Source organism: Sitodiplosis mosellana, unplaced genomic scaffold, assembly GCF_009176505.1.
Source record: "Sitodiplosis mosellana isolate CC-2019 unplaced genomic scaffold, AAFC_SMos_1.0 Smas_scaffold_6191, whole genome shotgun sequence".
NCBI classification, from domain to species: domain Eukaryota; kingdom Metazoa; phylum Arthropoda; class Insecta; order Diptera; family Cecidomyiidae; genus Sitodiplosis; species Sitodiplosis mosellana.
Window position 1 is genome coordinate 4,782,664 of NW_022601432.1, and position 23,625 is coordinate 4,806,288.

The 23,625-nt window shown below is 36.1% G+C and overlaps 1 protein-coding gene across 4 annotated transcripts in view; it reads right to left on the minus strand.

Annotated features, from left to right (window-relative positions):
• Positions 1-6,773: 6,773 nt before the first annotated feature.
• Positions 6,774-23,625, minus strand: part of LOC129576798 (uncharacterized) — a 28,508-nt gene continuing 11,656 nt past the window's right edge. Inside the window, exons 1-5 of one of the 4 annotated variants that reach the window (XM_055462512.1) lie at positions 18,262-18,377; positions 16,820-17,279; positions 13,375-13,454; positions 12,992-13,226; positions 6,774-11,926 (exon numbers count right to left, since the gene is read on the minus strand). In XM_055462512.1, the coding sequence (XP_055318487.1) occupies positions 11,501-11,926; positions 12,992-13,226; positions 13,375-13,454 (741 nt within the window). In that variant the 5' untranslated portion in view covers positions 16,820-17,279; positions 18,262-18,377 and the 3' untranslated portion in view covers positions 6,774-11,500. Of the gene's footprint in view, positions 11,927-12,991; positions 13,227-13,374; positions 13,455-13,537; positions 13,694-16,819; positions 17,280-18,261; positions 18,378-23,625 lie in introns of those variants that run through there. The other 3 variants (XM_055462510.1, XM_055462511.1, XM_055462513.1) reach the window with 3 other exon arrangements.

Sequence of the window (23,625 nt, forward strand, 5' to 3'; positions counted from 1 at the left end):
GTTCGCAATGAAATAACCAGTGATTTTTATCTCTATCAATAGAGTGGAACGAGCCTAGAAAGAGCCGCGCATGTCTTCGGCTGTGTTCTTCTTCTTCTTAGGTGAAGAACAGGCGAAAGCTGTAATCGTACGAACAGCACTCACATCCAACAGCACAGCAACAACAACAGTAACACCGAGGAATTTGTTTTATTTTACTGCCATTTAAATTTATGTGGCAATCTGCTACTTTTGCGCACGGACTCGATTTCATCTCATTTTATTTTCGATTATTTATTTAGTTTTATTTATATTTTCTTTTTTATCAGATTTGTTTCATCGCATCGGTAAATATTGGTGTACATCTTCTGAACTATTTGGAGATTAATAATTTTTTATATGTTATTTGTTGTTGGGCGCGCCGCTTGAAATGAGAGCAGATGAATTGCATTTGATTGACGTGCAAAACATTCTTTTTGGAGGCCGATCTTTGTTTTTAAATATGAAGATCTCAAAACAAAACAGTTCACTCTTTAGATAACTACACTCTTTCTTGGCACTACATGAAATGTAGAGCTACTAATATTTTTTTTTCCTAGATACTTTTTGAGTGTTGAAACAAATTACATTAATTTTTCGTATAATATTTTCTGAGTCTGGCTCAAAATTAAAGTGATTTTAGGTTCTATGCTCATATTATTTATTTAAACCAAAAGCTGTATATTTCAAAAAAGGAATAAAACCAAGATCTTGTAATTCATTTTGCAAATAAATATATTACTTCAAAGTTACTTTGATGAAATACATTTCATGTAGTGCGCCAAAAAATAGTTTGTTGTGAAACAACAAAAAAGATTAAGTAAGTAACTAAAAACTCAATAACGGAGAGCGGAGCGAAGCGAAGTTTTTCACTGCTTTTTTTTTCTCCATATTTCGCTAAAAACAAAGTGATCACATGCTAAATAATATAATTGAGCATTTCAACACGGAAATTTATGCGTGGCCAGCGGCAATGACGATTTACAGCATCACAAGCAATTGGCTTTAGCCCAAAAGGAATATCATAATAGAAAGCTGGAACCAAAAAAGGGAACATCAAATGCGTTTCAAAAATTGCGGCCTAATGAATATACAAACACGTTATCCATTCAAACAAAAAAAGCAAACCATATAATTCGTTGGCATTAATGCTAGATTGTGTATGTGTGTGTACTAGTTAACGGCAGGGCAATTTTCGCGAAATGGCCAACAACAGCACACCGCAACAATAATAATGTCAGTTCGAAAGATGATAATAAAAATGAAAGCAGGAGCGCATATTTATTTACGTCTAATGCATCTGCAATATGGCCAATATGGTGTGTATGAGCCACCCAATGTGCGAATTATAAGGAAAATATGGTGGCCTGCATTGTCATCCATTCACAATATTTCATCATTGCTGGCGGTTCGGGTCGTTGGTGGGAGCCAGCAGTCGGTCAGTTTGTTCGATATATTTGTTATGCGATGCTGCGAATTTGTGCTCGCAATTTAATAAACTCAAATAATATATAAATCAGTGTGGCCAAAGAAGTGAAGATAAATGTCGCCTTATGCTTCGTTTGCTTCGCGGATAAATAAATGGAAATGTTCGGTTCGCGCAGTACAATGTGCGTATTTTACGCATTTGCAGAAAAAAAGGAAACTCCAAACCATATTAGGTAATCATAACAATTTTCACTGAAATTATAGACCCGCATTCAGATTATAAGCATCTGATCAAATTATGTTTGTTGTCAATTTTCTCTTCACACACATACAAAACTCAACGTACCGAAGACTTGTTAATAAATTAGTAATTAGCGATAATCTGCTTATGTGCTCTCACTCAGGTCGTGTGGTTTAATGAAAAGCATTAGTTAACAGTTAACAGTTTTCGTTTTGGTGATGCGATCATTCGATGTATGTATGTATCCGTCGATTTCTCTCACAGCACCAAGACTCATCCAACTCATTTTTAATGGGACAGACGAAGAAATGATCACAGATCGCGGTAATGGACTCCTCTATTGATCTGAAAAATAGTTATATACCATTAGTTGAAATAGTCATTATTTTTCTTCTCCAGAAGAAAAAAAAACCGTTTTTTTTTGCAATTTAATTTTCGAATTTTCTCTCTGTTTTCAATTTCAGATGTTAATAACAATAAAAGCTTAATTTTTGTTGAATGTTGAAGACTTGACTTAAAATATTGGACTTTTGTTTACCTTTCCGGTTGAGGTGGGATTTTTTGGACCAGCAGTTGCTTGCTATTGCTACTGGCCTACTAAGTCCCAACTGAATGAAAAGGCATTTCATCGAACTGTCCAGCGATTTAACCATCTTTCGATCATCCGATGTACAACACAAACAATCAATGGGTCAGGTCAGGATGAAAAAAGAACTCTGGCGGCAATCGGTGATGATCATAACTCAGTCGAAGTGTATCGAAACGAAACTGTTGTACGAGGAGAAACATTTGCCATTTGGTGTGCGGCAAATATCACATTCACAAATTTATTGCCCATATTTATTTGATACGCGATTTCTCTCATTTCGATCGTTTTTCTTTTATGTTTATTATTGATAAAATGCTGCATACACCCAATTCGAGATGCCGATCAATCGATGCATTACCCATCTGAAACAAACATCTTACACCGCCGATTGCTGATTTGAACACCGCACGATGAACGGTGTATGCACACAAATCGCATGAAATCGGATTAAAACATGTATATTTTGCACACAGTTGGAATTTTTTTGTGACATTTACGTGCTTTTTGCTTATTATGCGTGACCCATACGATGCTTTTTCATTTTGCAATGAAAAAAAAACACGGGAAAATGGTTCAAATGCTTGGTACATGTGTTCACACTAATAATGCATAACTTATAATGACGTAATGCCCTTGAAAATTCCAAATATTGGCAAAACCCAGCAAAAAAAAGAAAGATAAATAAAGAAATGAAGTGCCCAGCATCCAATCGTAAAGGAAACAAACGGTACGTATGATACACGTAAATACTTTCATCCATCTACTTTGCGTGCAGAAAAGTAATAAAATTCGTGAGTAAGAAATAAATAAATAAAAACGTTGTAGTAAATCATGAGCGGGCGCGCATGTGTGTGTGGTTTTCAGAAGCTCAAATAAAAATATTGGAGATGAAAATTTGTACTCTTGGACCAGTTTTTTTTTTTTTAATTTTGCACAAGAAAATCACACAAATCGAAGATTTTAAGTTCATTTGTAAACCAATTGATTCTCTTCTGTTGGATTTTTATTTCATTTTCAAAAATTACTTGAGACATTTCAATTAGAAATGCGCGTATTTTGTTCTATTTAAGATGACACACCGAGATGCAATGTTAATGATCAGCGTGCGGCTATGAAAGAGAAAAAGAGTAACTGATCGTGGGTATGTTTTCTTTATCATTTAAATCATATTCGGTTTGTAGAATAATAATTTTATTGCCACTTAGATCACAATCTTAGTGTTGGGAAAATTATTCAATGTCAGCTAGTTACGAGAAGTCTCTTGGTCTTGATCGGATAGGTGGGTGCGTTTTGGCGGTTCAACAAGAAGCCAACAATGCAATCTAATATCGGCACATCCTTTTCTCGTACTGTATTAAGACATTTTGCATTCAAGAGTGTGGTTGCAAACTGTCACATTGAGAGTGATCATCGAGACAATTGCTGAGTTGAAAATAATAAACTGGTTTTGACATAATCACGATGCATTTTCTACATCTTTGTTATAGATAGACGACGTTGAGCAGCACTTTCGTGTAGTTCGATCGCAGGAAGTGAAAGATGAGGATGGAGAGAGAAAAAGCAAACGAACGAATGAGAGTTATCAACCGATACGATCGACATGTGTAGCAATCAGAACGGTAATTGAGCCGATACGCTTCGGCGATGTGCTTTTCATTGTGATTTGATGCTTACGTGACACTTTCGTTTATTTTTCGTTTTCAGCCACTTGAGCTGGGCGCGCACGCGCACCCATATTCGAAGCGAACGATTCATACACTTCCCGTTATTGACATAGAGAGAGAGAGCCTTTTGTTGGACAATAACAGCCAGCCAATCAACCAAAACGATCTAAAACATTGTTCAAAGTGCACATATCCCGAGAATATTGTCAATTAATCTCGTTGACCAAAACGGGAGCCAATTTTGATTTGCACGACGGCTATCTCGTTCCGGTGACATTGAGGTTGATTCTTTTACCAGTTGATTGGTATATTGTTCGCTTTGAATTGGTTTCGATTATAGCTCCTTTTTTTTCGTCTGCAGAAATGGATTTGAGCCGATGGGTGAATGAATGAGTGCGGCGGCACTCACCGTATCAATTATTTTTAATTGAATTGTCATTAATGATATCGACGACTCCTTTGCCATGTCCAAAATGCAATATAAATATGTCATCATTTCCAATCGCAAACCATTTTTCCTGCACATGATCTACTACAAGTGTGACAAACAGCAACAGCCAAACCCATCAGAAAAAATTTAACATTTTATTTCAATGACACAACAAGCTCGCTTGCAATCCACATTGACGATATGATCCCATGCTCTTCATATCACACATATTTGGCACAACGATCGAGATAAAAATTTACAGCGGATTTTTTTTTTGAAACCAATGAGTGTACATAATTTTATGTATGAATGTTTCTCGTGTGTCGTGATTCTTTGAACATTCGATTCAGAGCATTAATCAAACAGCAATCAAAGAGAACTGTTAGAATGATCAAAATCTTGGCCGCTAGTCCGAGGATCAAAGCGGGAAAGCTCTATCTAAATTATGTGAAATGAAGCCAATTTGTGCCAAATTAAAAATAATGCAACTGTTATTTTTCCCCATGGCTTTTAGAAAAAAGAATAAATCCGCCTCAATCATGGCCCACAGTTGATTTTTTATCTTCTGTAGTCTCATCCAAGACGATACTTCCAATGATGTGTGTTTTTTTAAATAAATAAATGAATGGAGTCATTTCTCGTGTGATCATCCAAAAATCAGCCTTAAAATCAAGAAAATGGTTGCAAAAAACAGACAAAGACGCAATCGATTTATATTGTTACAATTTTTGTTTTATTCTTTTATTCACTCAGTTCCATCATCATTGTTTAAAATAGATTCACATAGAGATTGATTGATTGATTGGTGATCGATTTGTGTTGTGTGGACAAACAAGAGATTCGATCAAAGAATCAAAGTACTGTTCAAAATGTCAAATCGTTTTGAATCGCAACACAATTCCAATTACCGAACGATTAAAAGAAACCCTAAAAATAATATCGAGAAATTTCTTAAGTCTTTAATAAAATGTATATTTATATTTGTTCTTGTAATTTTAGTATTTATTGTTCGGCGCTGCGATAAGAGACGATCAAATGAAAATGCATTGAGATTCTCTTCGATTCTAAGATCCGGCTTTTGTTTGTCCACACCACACACGAATTGATCGTTATGTTAATGTCGCTGCGAAATTTTGTTTTTTTTTCAGTAATTCATTAATTTTATTTTTTTTTTGTTTTAAAATAATGCCCAAAGGTTTCTTCACATTTTTCCTCTTTCTTCTCTCTCTCTCTCTCTCTCTCTCTTTCTTTTTTTCTCTCTTTCTTGTGTGTGTATTTACCTCCATCACAAATTGGCGTTGAGCTCACACGCCGCATACTTATAGTCTTTTGAGCTCAAAATCGCGCAGATTTCTGTGTTTCTTTATTGATTTTTATGTTTTTGTTTGTTTTTCGTTTAAATTCAATCATAACAACAATCATATATTTTCCTAATTATTTTGTTGCTCTTTCCCATAGAGTTTTTTTTTGTGTGTGTGGTTTTTTCTCTCAATTTGTTTGAAGCATTTTTTTTTGTTTGGTTTTCTCTTCAATTTCAATTTCAATTGTAAATTTGTTGAATTAAAATTTGTAATGGATTTTTCATTTGATCTATACATAGAATTTAAGGGAAAAAAAAGAAACGTTTTTTTTTCTGACCTTATATAAGTTCATTGTTTTTGTGTGTCATCTGTCACTGTCGAACATTGCTATGTATCTCAGACAGCCGTCGTCAATTACAATGGTCATCAATTATGAATATCTGAATTGTGTTAATTTGCAATAAAGTTCATTTTTTATCAGTTCGCCATAAATTGTTCATCCATTGATTAGATCCGAAAAACAAAATTTCGGATTGATTACATCCGAAAAGTATGTAGTCTGCTTTCGTACGTACGTCCAATTAAATCATCGCGATTATTTTTTTTTTGCTTCCGCTGATCAGAATGATTTCCGTTCATCGATCGATGATGCAATTAAGGGAAGCGTGAATGAGTCACCAATATTTTATCGGCTAAAGGTATGCCATCTAAATCACATTGGCATTTCAAGTATATACTCTTTTATCTTATAAAATGTTAGCCGTTTTGAAACGAAAGTGAAACAAAGATAAGTGTTTGATTATTATTGGACGCAATACAAACCAATTTCAAACCAAAAAAAAAACAACTGGCGATATATTTTCTTTTTTCGTTCGTTTTGATTTTATCTTAATGAATTGGCGAATTTTGAACTGTCTGCATTTCTGAAGAAAGAAAAAAAATACCAAGAAAAAAAAGCTCGTGTGCTGATAAAATTCGATGAAATGATTGAAGAAAGAGCCCGCTTTCACTGTGATCAAAAAAAAATCAACGATTCATTTCTTTCGCATGTAAAACAAACACACGCGCACAATCTCCAAATGAATTAAAGCCAACTATCGTGTGAAAATAAACGATATTGATTGTATTTTTGTTGTTGTCGTAGTTGAATGAAGATACAAATTGTTTAAGTAAAAGTGATGTAATTGATGATTTCATAAACTAACATATTTAAGATTCTATATTGTTCATAATATTCATTTGTTTTGTTTTTTTTTCTATAATTTACATAAAAGTTAAATCCGTAAATGGCAAATACGAAAATAGTGTTCATTTGATTTTTTTTTTTTTTATTAAATAATTTTTCTTTTTATTCTTCTCCTTCTTTTTCTTCGTCGTCTTCTTTTTGTTTTTAATTCTTTAAACGCAATCAGTTCTGTGTTTCTCCTTGCAATAAAATGTGTATGTAATATGTGCAACCGATAGCAATTCAATGTACCACAAACTGATTATTCTAAAATTATCTCATAGAATTTTCGGCTCATTTTTGTTTCCTTTTCATTTTGCTTAATATTCACCTGTCACATTTGCGAACGCAGTAACTAAGCATCTTTCATTTAGAGTGTACCAATCTATAAATATATTTCTTTTTTTTTGATTTCATATTCGCATCATCGACACAATTGAGTCCTTGCTGCTCGTTTCGATCGCATGTCTCAAAACGTGTTAATTAGCCAGCGTGCAATAAATAAAATGTGTGGTGTGGTGTGGCGTGTGAGAGATTTCTGTTTTTTTTTTCTTGTTGAGGAGGAGATAGAAATTGCCCTGGAATTTATTTTTTACAACGACAAGTGTTTTCTCCTCAGTGTTTATTTCGAACCGAACAAAAAATAATCATCTTTTACAAATCAGATTGAGTTAGTTATTTATGCATATTTGAATTGTCAAAATGATAAAATTAGGAACTAGAATGTCTATATATTTCTCTTTGTATACATGTAATATCGTGATTTTATGCTATTTTGTAATTTATCTAGGGAAATGAAACGAAAAACAAATATTCGGTTCAAATCCAGAAAAATTGTCGCAATCGGGCCCCATCGAAATGCGTTGAGTTGAATTATTGGAATGATAAAAATCCAAATGAAAAATTGACAAAAAAAATAGACATTTGGCTTTTGATATTCCCACCTCAGTGAAGATGATTCGTTTCGTTTTTTTTCTATTACATTCGATTCGTGTACGGTTTTTTTTTTGTTGCCCATTCATTTTCCCATTCAATCTAAAATTCGTGTTTGCACCCACAAGTCATATCAATCTGTATTTATATGCTTAATATCATTTCAAAATAAGAGTTAATTCCTTTGGGCTGGAATTGTCAAGGCTGTGATTGCGTGTACTCATACACGAGTGCGTACGCACGGATACACATACAGGGCGCGCAAATACGCATTCACAAGTAGTACTCCGGATAATACGTGAAAGTCAAACACAAAAGTGCCACACAACTTGGCGGAAAAGAAAAGTGATGTGTAAATTCTTCTTTATCCAAAATGGAATATATCGGCGAGCAAATATTGGTTCATTCCATTCATATGACAAGTAGGTGTGGTTTTGTCCCAAGAAGTTTTCAGTTTTCGCTCAGTCAGCGGAAAGACGAATGCCATTCGACGGTCAGAGAAGAGTCCGAACTTGTTTTGGCGATTGTTGTTTTGGTTGTTCATAGATCAATTCATCAAATTCAATTTGTAGCACTTTTTTTTTATTGTTAAATTTATTTATTTTTCATCAATCAAAGAAGTGAAACACACATTTACCGTATTCGCTCCTGTTTTCTATACCGAACTGTATCATGTCTAAAATCTAATTTATAGCTTTCAGTGCATTGAATTATTTAAATTAAATTTAAAAAAAAAGAAGAAAGAATGAACAGAAGAAAAAAACTGTCGTTGACTTTCCTATTAGTTTTTTTTTTCTGATGAACTGCAGTCTTTTCTAGTTATAATATATACATATATATATATATATATATATATATATATATACTATATTTTGAGTTGAAAAACCGAAAACGGGGATTCGAAAATAAAATTGTTTTTTTTTTTTAAATTCATATTCATATTCACGCACACACAATGCCGGTTCGCTGCTTTTAAACGTGGCTACACGCACCTTTACGTTTCATCAAATCAATCATCAGCATTGTTTTGTCTGTTTCAGTTTTTTTTTTACATCGAATCAAATAGATTTTCTTTAATATAATAATATATTTATTTATTTATTTTTCGCAATTTTCGAAATGTGAACGCCTTGTTTCAAAGCATTCTCTCTGTCTCTCGTTCAACTTCATCAAATATTAAATATCAAACTAATTAAAAATTCTTAATGCTATTATTTTTTTTGTTATTCATTTCCTCTCTTTTGCTTAACCATTAATCATAGTGCATGGAATTGTTCGTTATTACATCTATGAAGCTACTACTAGTAATAATAATGATAATAATAGATTGTGTGTTTTCTTTTCTCTTTAGCGTTTCGACTTTTTATTTCATTTATTTTAGGTTTTATTCTGTGTGTATGTGTGTGTTACGGCGGCGGCGGCTTCAGCTGATGTCAATGTCAATTAAATAATCTAAGCCCACATTGTATATGTGTATTCTATTGTACTCGATTGTTGAGTATGCCCATTGCCATCGAAATTGCTCCGTCGATACAAAACAATTGCAGACGAAAAGAATTTCCAAATACATTTTTAACGCATTTCAAAGTCTAAGTCTTGATGAAAAATAATTTCATTTAAATATTATCGAAGAAACAAAATAATAACAAAAGAACTAAAATTGAGAAAATTAATTTCATTTCTTGTGTGTGTGTGTGTTTTTTTTTAATTAGTTTAATTAGTATTTTATTGTTATATCTTATTATAAATCGAATTCCATATTTACATAAGCAAACACACATGTCCGTCGTTTTTATCCATATCTTTTTTGTTTCTTTTTATTCATCTTTGACTTGTCTAAATTGTTCACATTTCAAATTCATTCCTGGAAATTGTTCATACATTGAAATTTAACTTGTTAATAATGCACACCGAATGTTCGATAAATCCCATGACAAGACTCTGTATTCTTCTGTTTTTGAATAATTTCTGTTCTCATGTGATAGAATTGTAAAATATTTTGCAGTTGATATCTATTTTTAGTTTTTCTCAATTTTTTTTTTGTCTTCCATTTCACAGTGGTGGATAATTTTGTATTGAAAGGCTACGGAGAGCTGCTGAAAAAAGCGCGAAATGAGGGAAATTCCGAAAATTTGGAGAAATTACAATGAACGAAAGAATCAAAAAGTGTATAAATATGTATATATTTAGCAAATACTTGAAAAATTTCATTTCATTCCAAATTTTCCGAGGGTGCACTTGAGTCCTGGTTTCAACGTAGCATGGCGCCATCATTTTTTTCTTTTTAGTTTTTGTTTTCTTTATTTTCTCTAGCTTTCTTTCTCTCTTGATACTAAGGTTCATCTAGGTATACTAAAGCTAAGAAGAACTGAAGGGGAGAACACATGAAAAGCGACGACTTGGTTTGTTCATTGATCTATCAAATAGTATTTACATATTTCCCAATTGCATCAATTCAATTGCGCTTTTGTTGAGCATACTACAAACATATACCACACACCAAAAGCGTTTTCGTATTGGAACAAAACGAAATGAATGAGAAAAAAAAAATTTAGAAAAAAATGTGTCCGTGTGTGTAAGTGAAACAGTTTGTATCTTTAAAAAATTACATTTTATCGTAAAAGTTAAAGACTAAGTGATGTGTACCAAGTGGAATGGACTCGGTTTGTTAAAATATTGTTAAATTTTCTTGCATTTTTCATCTTCTTCTGCTTCTCCTAGTTCACCTTCAACTCTTTCAATTTCAGTTTTTCTCTTCTTTATTATTTTGCTATTGTGTGCGTCTGGTTCTTTTTCCATCAAGACTCAAGAAACCCAACAGTATTTTCTCAACCCTTCTCTCTCACTCGTCTTCCGTCTATTTTCTTCTTCTTTTCATCCGAATAGATTCCACCCTAATTCGCAGCATTCGTACGCACACTGAGAAACTTGAAAATGGGCTACACAGTACAAAATATTTGCAACTACATATACATATAATGAGTGGTTTGTTTCTACGTTGGCTTTTTTATGTTTTTTTTTTTGCTATTCTCAATGTGTCTCTTATAAATTTGATACGCTTTTAACCACATGTTTGGTCTGGCTGGTGTGCACTTGGGTGGCACCATTGATGCCTATCCTAATGTACATTAATATATATATATGTGTGTGTGTTTTTGGCATTTTGTACGACTTGGCCGCGCAGATTCTGAATCACATTTCCCAGTTGCGATCACACACCGTTCCCCACTCGCCCAAGACACGCCGATTCGAACAGAATGCAGTGGCTGGCACTCAAAGAGTGAATTGCGCCCGCTGCAATAACACACACAATACCAATGAAATGGCAATTGTGTGCTGCCGCTCCAAATGGCCCATTGGCGCTCACTCTTGTTTCAAATTTCCCATCGTCTGCACTTCATTTTCTTTGTTGTCGTCATCGACGTGTGGTTGGTGGTTTTCTTTTTGTTGTTGTTATTTTTTGTTACACTGTTGTTGTTACTACTACCGTTTGACGTTTCATTTTTTTATTTTGTTGTTTAGCTAAATTTGCAAATGAGCTTCGTTTCTTCTCTGTTTTCTTAGTTCAATTTTTAAATGTTGTTGTTGCTGTTGTTATTTTGTTGTTGTTTTTTTTAATAATATTATCATTGATTTTGTATGATGGAAAGAGAACAAAACGAAAAAGCTTTTTATCGCGAGTCTTCGGTTTGCAGCAGTGATAAAGATGTGGATGAAGGTGATGATGTAACGCAGACTAACGATGACGACGATAATGATGAGGGCGATGGTGATGTCGACTGGCAATCTGTACTGCTGTGGTGGTGGTGGAATTGTGACAATGCTGACGCTGATTTTGATTGTTGTTGTGTCCCCGTTGGTACGCTACTGATTCGTGTGAAAAATTTTGCTATCGGATTATGTCTGGATTTATTTATTGATGACGCCACGGAATTTCCACCCGATGACATTGTGATCGATGGTATATTCAATTCTTGCGCCGATGACGGACTATTCAATTTCATCACCGACATATTCAGTTTCTGTACCGGCAAATTGATTTCTAATGCCGTTTTATTCGGCGGCGCACGAATGTAGGAACGCGTTATTTCCGCATGCTGTAAACGACACAGGAATGAAAAAAGAAAAAAAAATATTATCAATTAATAACAGTAAATGTGTAATCAATCAATATCTAGTCTAAGTGTCTCAAAATCAATAACTCAGCCATGATGATTCATTGTTTGTTTTTTTTTTGCTGCGCTCACTCCTCTTTTTATTTTCTACTCGAGAATTTTTGCGAATAGAACAGTTCCGCGTATCTCAGCACACGTGTTTGATTTAATATGAACAGAAAAAAATGAGCGCGACAGACAGACAATGTTTTTTTTTTATCTAGTCATGGTATCTAATCTAAACGTGATCATACACAATCGCACAAAAACCGTGTATTATTCTGCGCATCAAAAATATTCGAAATATCTGTCATCATGTGTCATCAATATCTATTGTTTGTCAAGTGTCGTGTGAATGTGGTGCAAGCGAACAAAAAAAACAACCGGTTGATAAATTTCGAATCAAGAGAGAGACTGACAGAATTCGGTTTTGACTCAACTGAGGTGTATTAAGCGGCAGCTATTAGTCATAAATATATCCATACAAGAACACGATGAATAAATAAAAAAAAACGCCGAAAATAAAAATGTGTTGTTCAAAACAAATAACAAATTAAAAATGCCAGAAATCGTCTGTGATTCTCGGTATATTGCGGTTTCTGGGTGTGTATGTGTGTTTGATAATTACACAATTCTTTTGTGTGTTGACGCTTCATTAAATTTTATTTCTTCTCCATTAAATTGAGTGCATTTCGTGGTTCAAAAATGAATTGGTTCGGGGAAGGGGATGGGCTTGAGTGGGAAAATAGACGTGTTTTCATTCATGTCTCTTGTGCCAATTTTGTTTTCTCAGTGTAACCTGATAACCAGACTAAATATATACATACACAGAAGGAAAAAAAAATGGTTTCAAGGTAACTTGGTTCGATATCGTGGCCGTGCGCGTATTCAATGAATCATCGTGTACCCCGAAATTAACACTGATTAACTGACTGCATACAAAAGATAATAAAACACGGCGGTGCAAACGACTTGCCGATTTGTATTACGATCAAGCTTAAAACTTACCGATTGTAAATTACTAAAAGGATGGTTCCATTCACCGTCTGGCAAAGCAACGTGATGTGGACAGCGTATGATCTCATCGCTGCACCGATGACAGTGGTGCCGATGATGGTGGAGATGATGGTGATGATGCTTTTCGGTCAATAAACTGTTGCGACTTTCCGGCTTACTGCTCAATATCGATGTATTGGCACCGAGCAAAAGATCGCTTTGCACAGAATCAGAACGCATTCGTCGACTGAAATTGATAAAAGGGTTCATGAAATCAAATGGGGTAAGGTGTTTGATCTTGTTTTTATGCCTGAAACCGCACCGGCAATTCAGTTTAGATGTAAAAAATGAAGGTTTCAATTCGATTTGATGCAAATATAATTGTTGACATTTACCGATGATTTGGAGGCGATCCTAAGCCAACATCAACGCCGAAACGCTCCATTCCTGCATAACCTGACTGAACTGAGATCATCTGCAAAAATGGAAACAAAATAGAGATAATTAGTATTGAATTTTTAAAAAAAAAGTCAGTTTTATTTCTGGGTAAAATTGTACATTGGATTTGAATTCGTTCAAAACTTGGGAAGAAAAAAGAAATCTTCGTATCGAAAAAACCGAGTAACAAACTATCGACGATTCGTTCAGTTGAATTGAGTTCAGGCGAATGAGTAAGGCACAGTGTTGAATACCGATTTAATCACCGGTGCCGGCTGGACTTTGGCTTATTGCAGTTGGAAAGCCAATGTCTTATCTCTATAAGTATCAGACAAAACAGTGTGAAAGAGAGAAAAAAAAGAAGAAATGTGGAAAAAAAAAAGTAGCCGACACTTTTTTTTCCGTCGTCTATATTTTGCAACTGAACAGTCATGCGTGTGTTTACGACATTCATGTTTGATCATCGCGCAAATGGCTTGACTTTTGCGTCAAATATTATGTTTAATTAATGACATCAACGAATGTACAACAACAATCAACAACTGAAATAAAAAATAGACTGAAAAATGCGACGATGTAAACACAAACAGTATCTGTCGAAGGCACGCCATATATATCATTGTTAAAATAAAGCAAAGCGAACAGACGGGTGCTCTCTCGCGTCTACCCGATAAAATATACATAAAAGTATATTTCATTGAATTCACAATTGATTCTGATAAAAAAAAAATAAAGCCGATCCCACTGTATACATTTCAATTGTCTAACTAATCCCTTCGAGACTGATTTATTCAGCGCAAGCGAGCGGAGTGAGGGAGGGGTGAGAGAGATGGGGCTCGTCAAATGGAATGATAAATACAAGAGCAAACCAAACAAACAACACATTCGCATCAATTGCTTGCCATTCATTTCAATCTAGCAGTGTGTGTTTGCTTTTTGTGGCAATCGCGGAAGTCTAATGATAAGAAGGATTCCAGCAACAGCGTCAGCAACAATGAAAAATATATCAATGGAATAGATGCGATTGAGCATTCAGACAAATACAGATGCTCAAAAAATGCCTACAAATTAGCCGACGCTGTAATTAAATATCAAGAAACGGAGACGAACGCAGACGACGAACAAAAAAAAAATAAAGAACTCACAATCATTCACGTTCGACGTAAATTCAAATAATGATTGCAAAATAAATACGTGTTTGATAGGTATACGATTGCAAAATGGGTTTTGTTTTTTGGGGCCGGTATTTTGAGTTGCTTTGAGCGATTTTTCGGGACGGTGTTTTTGTTTTTCCTACCCAACAAAACACTATTCTCAATGATAGAAATATCGCATCGAAATGGCTTCTTGTGATTTCTCAGGTCGAACTGTATAAATTTTAATCGCATATATTCGTGTGTACTTAATAGTCTGGGCTCGCCGAGCTTTTGCGGTCGAATGTGTGTTGGGAGTTCTGAGCTTGACTTTTTCTCTCTAATTTGGATAATATGAACAGAGATGCCTTCGAATTTTATATGTATGCCAACACGTCACATTTTGAGGGCATCCGTATCGTTCTCTCCTTTTCTCTGTTTTGTTTCTCTACTTCATTATTGTTTTTTTTCAGTGAATCTTTAATTTATTTTGATGAAAGTCTAAAAATGGAACGATAACAAAACGAAAACCGAGCGCGACAGAGAGAGAGAGAGAGAGAGAGAGAGAGAGAGAGAGAGCGGAAAAGAAGCCTCAAAGAAGCGAGCAATGTGATTGCGACGACAGCACTGATAAGAAACATAATATGAAGAGACACGCGTTCTAGTTGCTCTTTTCCCACATTTTGTGCTGATTCGCCATTGTACTTTATCAAATGTAACGAAACGACGATCACCAGACATCAAATAATGATAAATCAAACAACAGTACGTTTGCGCACGAGCGAACGAATGCCATACACTTTGTGTTTTATATTTTTCGTTCACTTGTTGTTTCTCATACTCTCTTTCTCTTACTTACTTTTCTCATCATCATCATCTACCGCGTTGTCGTGGGATATACATATAAAAAAATTTGAAATTCCCATTTTGTAACAAATGTAACAAACATTCCGATACACTGGGAAGGAAAGCAAAAGGCTCGACATTTAATTTTGTTTTGTCTTTGGGCGAACATGTTTTTCTTTGTTTTATCATTATTTTTGCTCTTGGATTCGTTCGTTTTTACTAAATATATATATATATATATATATAAATTTTCATTCGCCGTCGTCTTGTATTGTTTTTAATACCCAGGCCTATGTGCGGATGTAACACAGCGCGGACGCTGTTTCTTTACTTCTTTTGAAATTATACAACGGTTTTTCAAATAATATTTACTTTTCGCCGAATTCTATTTGAACTTTTGTGAGAGTAAATGGTGAAACGCTTTTTCCGATATGCTTGCATAAATACACATGGGTATGAGAAAAGTGAAGCCTATTTTTAAATTAACAACGGCAACAGCCATAGCCACAGCAACAACAACGAAAAATCGCTCTCTTTTTCTCAATAAATTGCTTGGGAAATGGGCCCTCTTTCTCCGTCCCGTAGGCGCACGCGGAGCATCGTCTCGCTGAGCAAACTCAATCCAAGCGAGTGAATCAGAAACACATTTGAAACGTTTTTGTGGTTGGTGCTGCTTCAAGTGGTTGCTCCACATTTTGTATGTTTTCCCTTTTTGCCTTCGGTCTTTTGTTCTTGATCCACACACACATATAAAAATGTTTGCACATCGGTCGACCATTCAATGAATTCGCATTACACGTCTTTTCGCTCGCTCGATGTCATAATATGTATCGGCCAGTGCATGTGGTTCCGACAGAAAGAAAAACAAATACACACACTGAAAGATCAAAAAAAAACAAACCGTACATATCCCACATCCTTTTTTTTTTCTTCGTCATTTTATCACATTTTATTCACCTGTAGCACTGAAGGATCACACAATCTATTGTTTTCAGTTTTTGTTGTTGTTCGTTTGTGGACTTTATTTATAAATGAGCGATTTCTTTGGTGCCAATTGTGCCCACCCACAACGACACATCAAAACAGCGGATTATCTTTAAGCTGATTGAAACTTCAGACTCACTCAATTTTCTTTTTAACGAAAAAAAAGACGACAACGACGAAGAAGAAGCAACGATTCTCTGTCTAGCCTTCGTCTGCTTGGACTGGTTTATTTATTTAGTTGGCAATCGAAATTCAATGACTACCACACGGTTGTTTTTGCTCTCTCTCACTCTCTCTCTCTCTCTCTTTCCCCATTTTGCTTTTCATTTCTTCTCTCTTTTTTTTTGTCGTTCACTTGTTTGACACATTTAGCACGAGGAAAAAACACAACATCAACACCGAAAAAAAAGAATGTACGGCTTTTAGCTAATCTACTTACGGGTAATGGATGTTCTGCTTCCGGAGTAAAAATGTTTTGTTTTTTTGAATCAATAGTTATAGTTGATAGTCTGTTGCTACACAGTTGTCAACTCTGTTTATGCGAGCAGTCGCGCAATGACACTGAATTGATGTGATGTAGACACTGTCGGCACTGGCACACAATGTTGTTGTTTTGGTCGTTTCGGTTGCACTCAGTTTTTCGGATGCGTATCTCTGTTTCGCACTCAATCTCCGTCTCTCTGTCTCTCTCTTTTGGTCTAATAATCGTTGACGACAACGACAACGGTGACAAATCACTCGCAATCGTTACACGTTGATCGCAAGTATTGAAATGAATGCACAATACCGAAAAGGTGTGAATTAAAAAGCTTTTGCGTCAAAAAAACACGCACATATACACAAAATCTCTTTCGCTCACTCAAACGAAACAAATCACGATCCGTTTAAACGACGTCAACCTGTAATGTAAACAAATGTTTCAGTTAAGAGTTCGTTTCATATACTGATGACAAAAGACATATTAGAAGACGAGAAAGAGGGAAAAAAATATATTTAGTTTGTTGTATGTTCGTGTAATATGGTGTGGATATTTCAATGCATTCACATCGCTAATGTTGATAATTAATGGCTTTATCAAATCTGTCGGTGAACACGAGTACTGTCCAGCTATTTTTGGTCTATACAGCAGCCAAGAGGTCAATTTCGTGTTGGCTCGCAATGAAAGAGAGAGAGAGAGAGAGAGAGAGAGAGAAACACACATCGAGACACACTCATACTCATACACACATGACATAAAAGCGGCTCACAATCAGCAACGTGAAGCTGATTGATTTGTCTGGAATGTATTTGGAGCCAAAGTCTAAACGAATGCCACTCTTTTATTATTTGTGTTCTCTTTTTTGGTTGGTTGTTGTTCTCTCTCTCTCTCTCTCTCTCTCTCTCTCCATCTCTCTTTCACTCACATATTCGCTGCCATCACATATTCACGAGGGAGAAAAGTGTCAAATGTCACAGACGTTACGCGAAATCATTTTGCTCAGCCACACATTTGAATTGTCTTATGGAATATATTTAGGCGGTGCCCCCAAATGAAGTGTGTGTCAGCGATGGCGTAATAAAGGTTACGCACATTTATTGCCGTCACCTTTTTCGGTGTCGCGGCGATATCACGAAATAAATTCACCGCCCTTGCCGTCTTCAATTTTAATTCACACGCACACACTCACACACGGGGCTAGCGGTGAAAATAATTAACATTCGCAAATCATTCGAAACTATGTAAATAGATCGATCAATTGGCGTCTAAATGAATCATCATTTTAGCCGCAAACACGATCATTTTGTTTTGTTCTTTTTTTTCGCCTCATTTATTTGTGCAATAAAATAGCAGCCGTCTGAGATGATAGCATTTGAATGGTCTTCAAGGACTAAACAATTTACCGTTTTGCCGTTCGATGTGTGTCTTATTCGGCGCACGAACCCAATGCGATCTTAACAGTCGCATCGCAAATAAATTAATAAACACACAAATATCAAACTGAAATTGATTGAAATGCCAAATATTTGGAGCACGCGAACAATATGAAAAAAAAAAAAAAACATTAGATACATGCATTGAGTTGAATAAATTATGAAAAAAATGAATGAACGAACGAGAGCGAGAACGAAAGGAAAGAAAAAGCTAAAAGCTGTTACCGCGCCAAACTGAAAATCAAAAATTGAAAAGAAGATCAAACACGAAGCAATGAAACATATGAAAGCCGTAATTTAATGGAGAAAAACAAGGAATAAATAAACAAATTGACGAAAAACATTCAATAAACAGGACTAGTCGGGCCGTCAGTCAGTGTCTGGCTGGTGTTGCCTGGTCTATGTGTATCTTTCCACTATGTTGTGTACAAGTGCATTTCACATTTCAATCGTTTGTGTTATCGGCGGCGGCGGCGGCAGTAGCATCAGCAGCAGCAGAAGCAGCGACGGCGGGCAAAAATGTTCATATCAAATTTTATTGTATAGCCGTGCGCGGTTTGCCGAAGCGTATAGCAATTTTTGGTGTCGGCGTTATGGGTTTTATGCGTTATGTTGTATGTGCTCCGAACAACCGAACAGTCAGTCAGCCAACCAGCCAGCCTATGCCTATGTATAGTAAAACCAATACACAATTATATCTGCGAAGTATGTGTGTGCATGGATTTTCGTCGCCGTTGTCGCTGCCGTCTAATGCTCTCCTTCTCTCCCCATTTAGCTACTATATAATCGAAAATGTTTGAAATTCAAACGTATACGTCATTCGGTTTGTCGGGCGGTGCGACTATAAAGTCTGTAACTGTGCACTTCACTTCAATAAAAGTCGAACAGAGTCAGAGTCGAAGAGCTAGCTCTCTGTAACTATAGCCATAGCCATAGCCATAGCCATAGTCGTGCGATGTGTCGTACGATTTTTCGTTATATTTTATGTATACCGTACACACGCGAAATTTCTTTTGCTCACTGTCTGCGGCAGTTGCACCGTCAAGGTCAAATCTTTGTTTGTCTGATTTTTCACTTTGAACACACGCACGCACACACCAAACACACACACACACACACTCTGTCTCTCTCTAACACACTCTTTGACTCTAACTCATCCGCTCGCTCACTCCCTCTCTATCCATCTCATTCGGTCTTGTGGTGTTTTTCACGAACATGCCCAGATTCAAATATTCACTGGTTTTCCATGTGTATCCGAATAAGCGACAAAATGCTGCTTCCCATGTCTTGTGCCATTGTTTTGTGAATTGCATGTCTCTAATTATTCTCGTCATCATTTCATGTGATTTGCGTTGAGAAGATTTTATTTGCATTTTCAATTACATTGTCGGAATAAATTTTCGAATGGAAGCGACCGATTTCATGAATATCACAATGCCGGCCGGATTGCTTGTGTTTCTTTTTTTTTCCGAAGCGCCCCTCCATATGAGAAAAGAAAAACAACAAACATATTCACCCGAAATTGAAATTCACTCGGATCCAAAAACATACACCAACACACACACACACACACACACACACACACAGAGAGAGAGAGAGAGAGAGAGAGAGAGAGAGAATTTTATGCCGAATTTTGTTTTTTTACGAAATTGAAAATAAAATGAAAGAAGACGAGAGATGTAACGAGATTGAGCACACACGTGTATAAAAAGGACAGTACAGACTCCATGCGTTAATAAAATCGATTTTAAATTTGGTTTTTCTTTTCTTTTTTGGCAAAAGCAAAATCGGTGTTTTTTTCTCTCCATCTTTCATTTGACGCACCAAGAGCCTATATTTAGCGTTTAATATGGATACAAAAGGCGAAACCATCGAGCAAACAATGATAGAACTCTCTACGAGCAATTTGTGGTAATTTTTCCCTCTATTGTGGCTTTTGTCTCGTCACCACTCGTTCTCATTCGCACTCGCACTATCTCTTTCTATCTTGCATCGGTGGAATTTTTGCTGAATTTGGACTTTCCCATTGTTATGTGTGACCGAAAGGGCCCCAACCGCAATATATGCCATGCAATGAATGCGCGCGGTCTAGAAAATCAACCCGAAATTTTCGTCGAGTGCGTTGGAAACTTGGTCGAGCTCTTTGTCGCTCTCATCATCATCATCATCATCATCATCATTCTTTCTTCATCTTTTTTTTGTATTTTCATTTCTTCATCTTTTTTTTTGTGCTGTGTCTGTGCGCGCATCTCGTGTGTATGTTATCGTCTCTGATTGTGTCGTAAAAACTGATAGGGAAACCAAATCATGATTTCTCTAATTGTAATCGACGACAAGCGAATGAGCGAGCGAGCTAGCAACGCGTACGATCGATGGTGACACAAAGTGATAACGGGCTCAAGGGAGCCCCAAATAAAAACCGAAGGGAAAATAATCCAACACACAGCTAAAACCGATAATATTTATTCAATCGGCTGGCGTGTGCTCGCGTTCCATTATCGTCACAATCGTAAATACAACGGTATCATCACCTAGTATTTTAGCAGATACACTTTATATTCGGGCTTATGCACGTATGGCGGTTTTTTTTTCTTCGTTTTTACTGTGCTGCCACCGCCACTGCTGCTGCTGCTGCTTATGCTGTCGCGCTCGTGCTTATTTCCCCCTTCTCTCCATTTTCGTGTGTCTGTCTCAGCGATGAATTCGGTGCCTCGTTTTTGCCATTATCGCGTTGCGTTTCTTGTTATTACTTTTGTCATTGTTGCTAATATCACATTTGTTGCTGTTTTTTTCTCTCTCTCACTCTCACTCTATCCTCTTTCATTGACTTTTTATTCACTTTGTTCTTAACTGCCACCGTATAACGCTAGACCGCTACGATTTATTGTTATGCTGTCGTTTGCCTCGTCTCTTTCTCTATTATACGTGCGCAAAATAGTGTGTTCTCTCTAAAAACGATGACATAATATTTTTTTTCTGCTTCGATTCAAGTCTCGCACATGCACGGCAAAAGGACGACAATATTTTAAATAAAAAGTCATAAAAATGCTTGTCTGTCTCACGTTTCTCTGCTCCACAACACTCATACATATTTTATATCGCACGATGTATTTGTAAATTTACAGCGTTGCCTAGGGCCTGTCAACGCGCATTTTGATGCCCTGCATCAGTGATATGTGATTTCGTTTCATTGCTAATAATTTTATCGCCTTAAAATGCTTGTTTGCATGGCATTTCGTTTGATCGAACGGATTTTCATGAGAAAATACTTGTGACACGCCACCGTTTCTTTCGGTAATTCCAAGTTATCTTCAACTTGTAATGCTAATTATAATAAGCCGATTGCGAGGGAAGCAAATCATGTGTTAACGAGAAACACAGAAAAAATGTCCAACTGAACTGAACTGAACAACAACAAAGCCGTTAACTAGTTGTTATTGCTAGTGGCCACGTGAAGAAATTCTGACAATCAATAGTGGCGAGACAAAAATAGCGTTGATTTTTTTCTTCTTCGTTTCTGGCATATTTCAGTGATTGTCTGTGTTTTTTTTTCCTTGCTATCTCGGTACTATTCCATTTCATTTTTTTTTTCACACGAAAAAATATTTTTTAGCTGTTTCCGTCTCTCGACTTCTCTGCTCATTCTGTCTATCAATTATACCAATTTGAGTCGGCAAATTGAATCGCCTCCCAAATCGGCTCAAATTAATTTGGTCAGCCACATTTCACGTATTTCATGCGCACTTCCCCTCACAGACGCCGTTATATCATCGTCGTTGTCGATGCTGCCGTCATCATCACTGCTATCGTCGTTGTTTGTGCGTGCGCGAGCCAACCAACCACAGTTACAAATGATGCAACATTTTTGGCGTTCACCGCAATTGAATCGCAGTTCGATGTGTCTATTAAAACATTTTCAGTGGGAACGACGCGAACTGAGAATGAATATTGCTTATTCAATGAAATATTCACTCACTTACTCAAACACAAACATAGTCGTATGTTCACCTGTCAGACGATGATGATTAAATGTATATGCAGACACACGAGCCGCACAATTTAGCCCATATGTCAGGGGCATCCCAAAAGTAGCATTAAAATTGAAAGCCGAAACAAAAAACGCAACCATTCATAAGAAGCGAGAAGAAAAAAATGACGACGACGAAACAAAAAGAACACGGAAAAGATAAGCAAAATGTCATATAATAGACGAGTGTGTGTGTATATAGCTTAGCGAATGGCATCGGCTGCCTCTTTGTTGTTCCATTGAGAGACGAAACAATTTCGATTCTATTTCATGCCATTTTTGTTTTATTTTCTTTTTACTTGCTCCTCTTCTCGCTCTATTTCTTCGTGCCGATGATGATGTAAGGCGTTGAAGAAGAAGAAAAAACGGCAACAAAAAAATTGGAACGTATCTCAAAGAAATTGATGTGAACATTCGTCTTATTGACGCGCGCCGGCCAAAATTATAATATTCGACTAGATAATGTCTCGATACTGCATACAGTGCGGCTGCATATGTTGATAGGATCAGTCGTTTATATTGACTGGCACATTCACATACTATTAAATTTTTGTTTTCGGTTTCGTTATTGCTCTACTTTTTTTTTCTCTCCATTAAACCATTTGGCTGACGGCCGCCGATCTATTTAACACATGTCTTGATTGAAGGAGAGAGAAAAAAAAAACAAACGCCAAACATCACCGCCACCAAAAACATTGGCGCAAATCGTAAATAGAGAACCGTCTGATGAAAACGTTTTTTTTATGTTTCACTGTCAGATCAATCATTGAATCGAACAAATTCATTCCGCTGCTGTCATCACTGCCGCTGCATAAACTATCACATCATATGAATATGAAACAAAAGCGTATTTTGCATGTGAATGACAACAAAAACCCTGTCACTCACATCAGAATCATTGAAAAAGTAGAGTATGACCATAATTACCGGAAAACGATATACATCTATATGTACGTACGTACGATGGCATGGATGTGTGTGCATTTATCGAGTGTCGCGTACTTGAATGCTTTAATTAAATGCCAAAGCGATTCTAAAGATCGCTGGAATGGAAAACATTGAAATGTCTCACAGATGTATTTCATGGAAATGAAAACGCGCCGACGAAACAACGGAAACAGGAGATAGGTGAAAAGAAGAGAGAGAGAGAGAGAGGAAAGAGGAAAGAACGCACAGAGCGAATGAGAGAGGGAGTGATTGAGACACAGAAATCCGTGTGAACTTTGTATAGTTGGCATGATTTTTGCTCAATTGATGCTAATCAATGGTCAATTGAAAGTATGTTGAGCCTGGAGCTGGTAAAACGA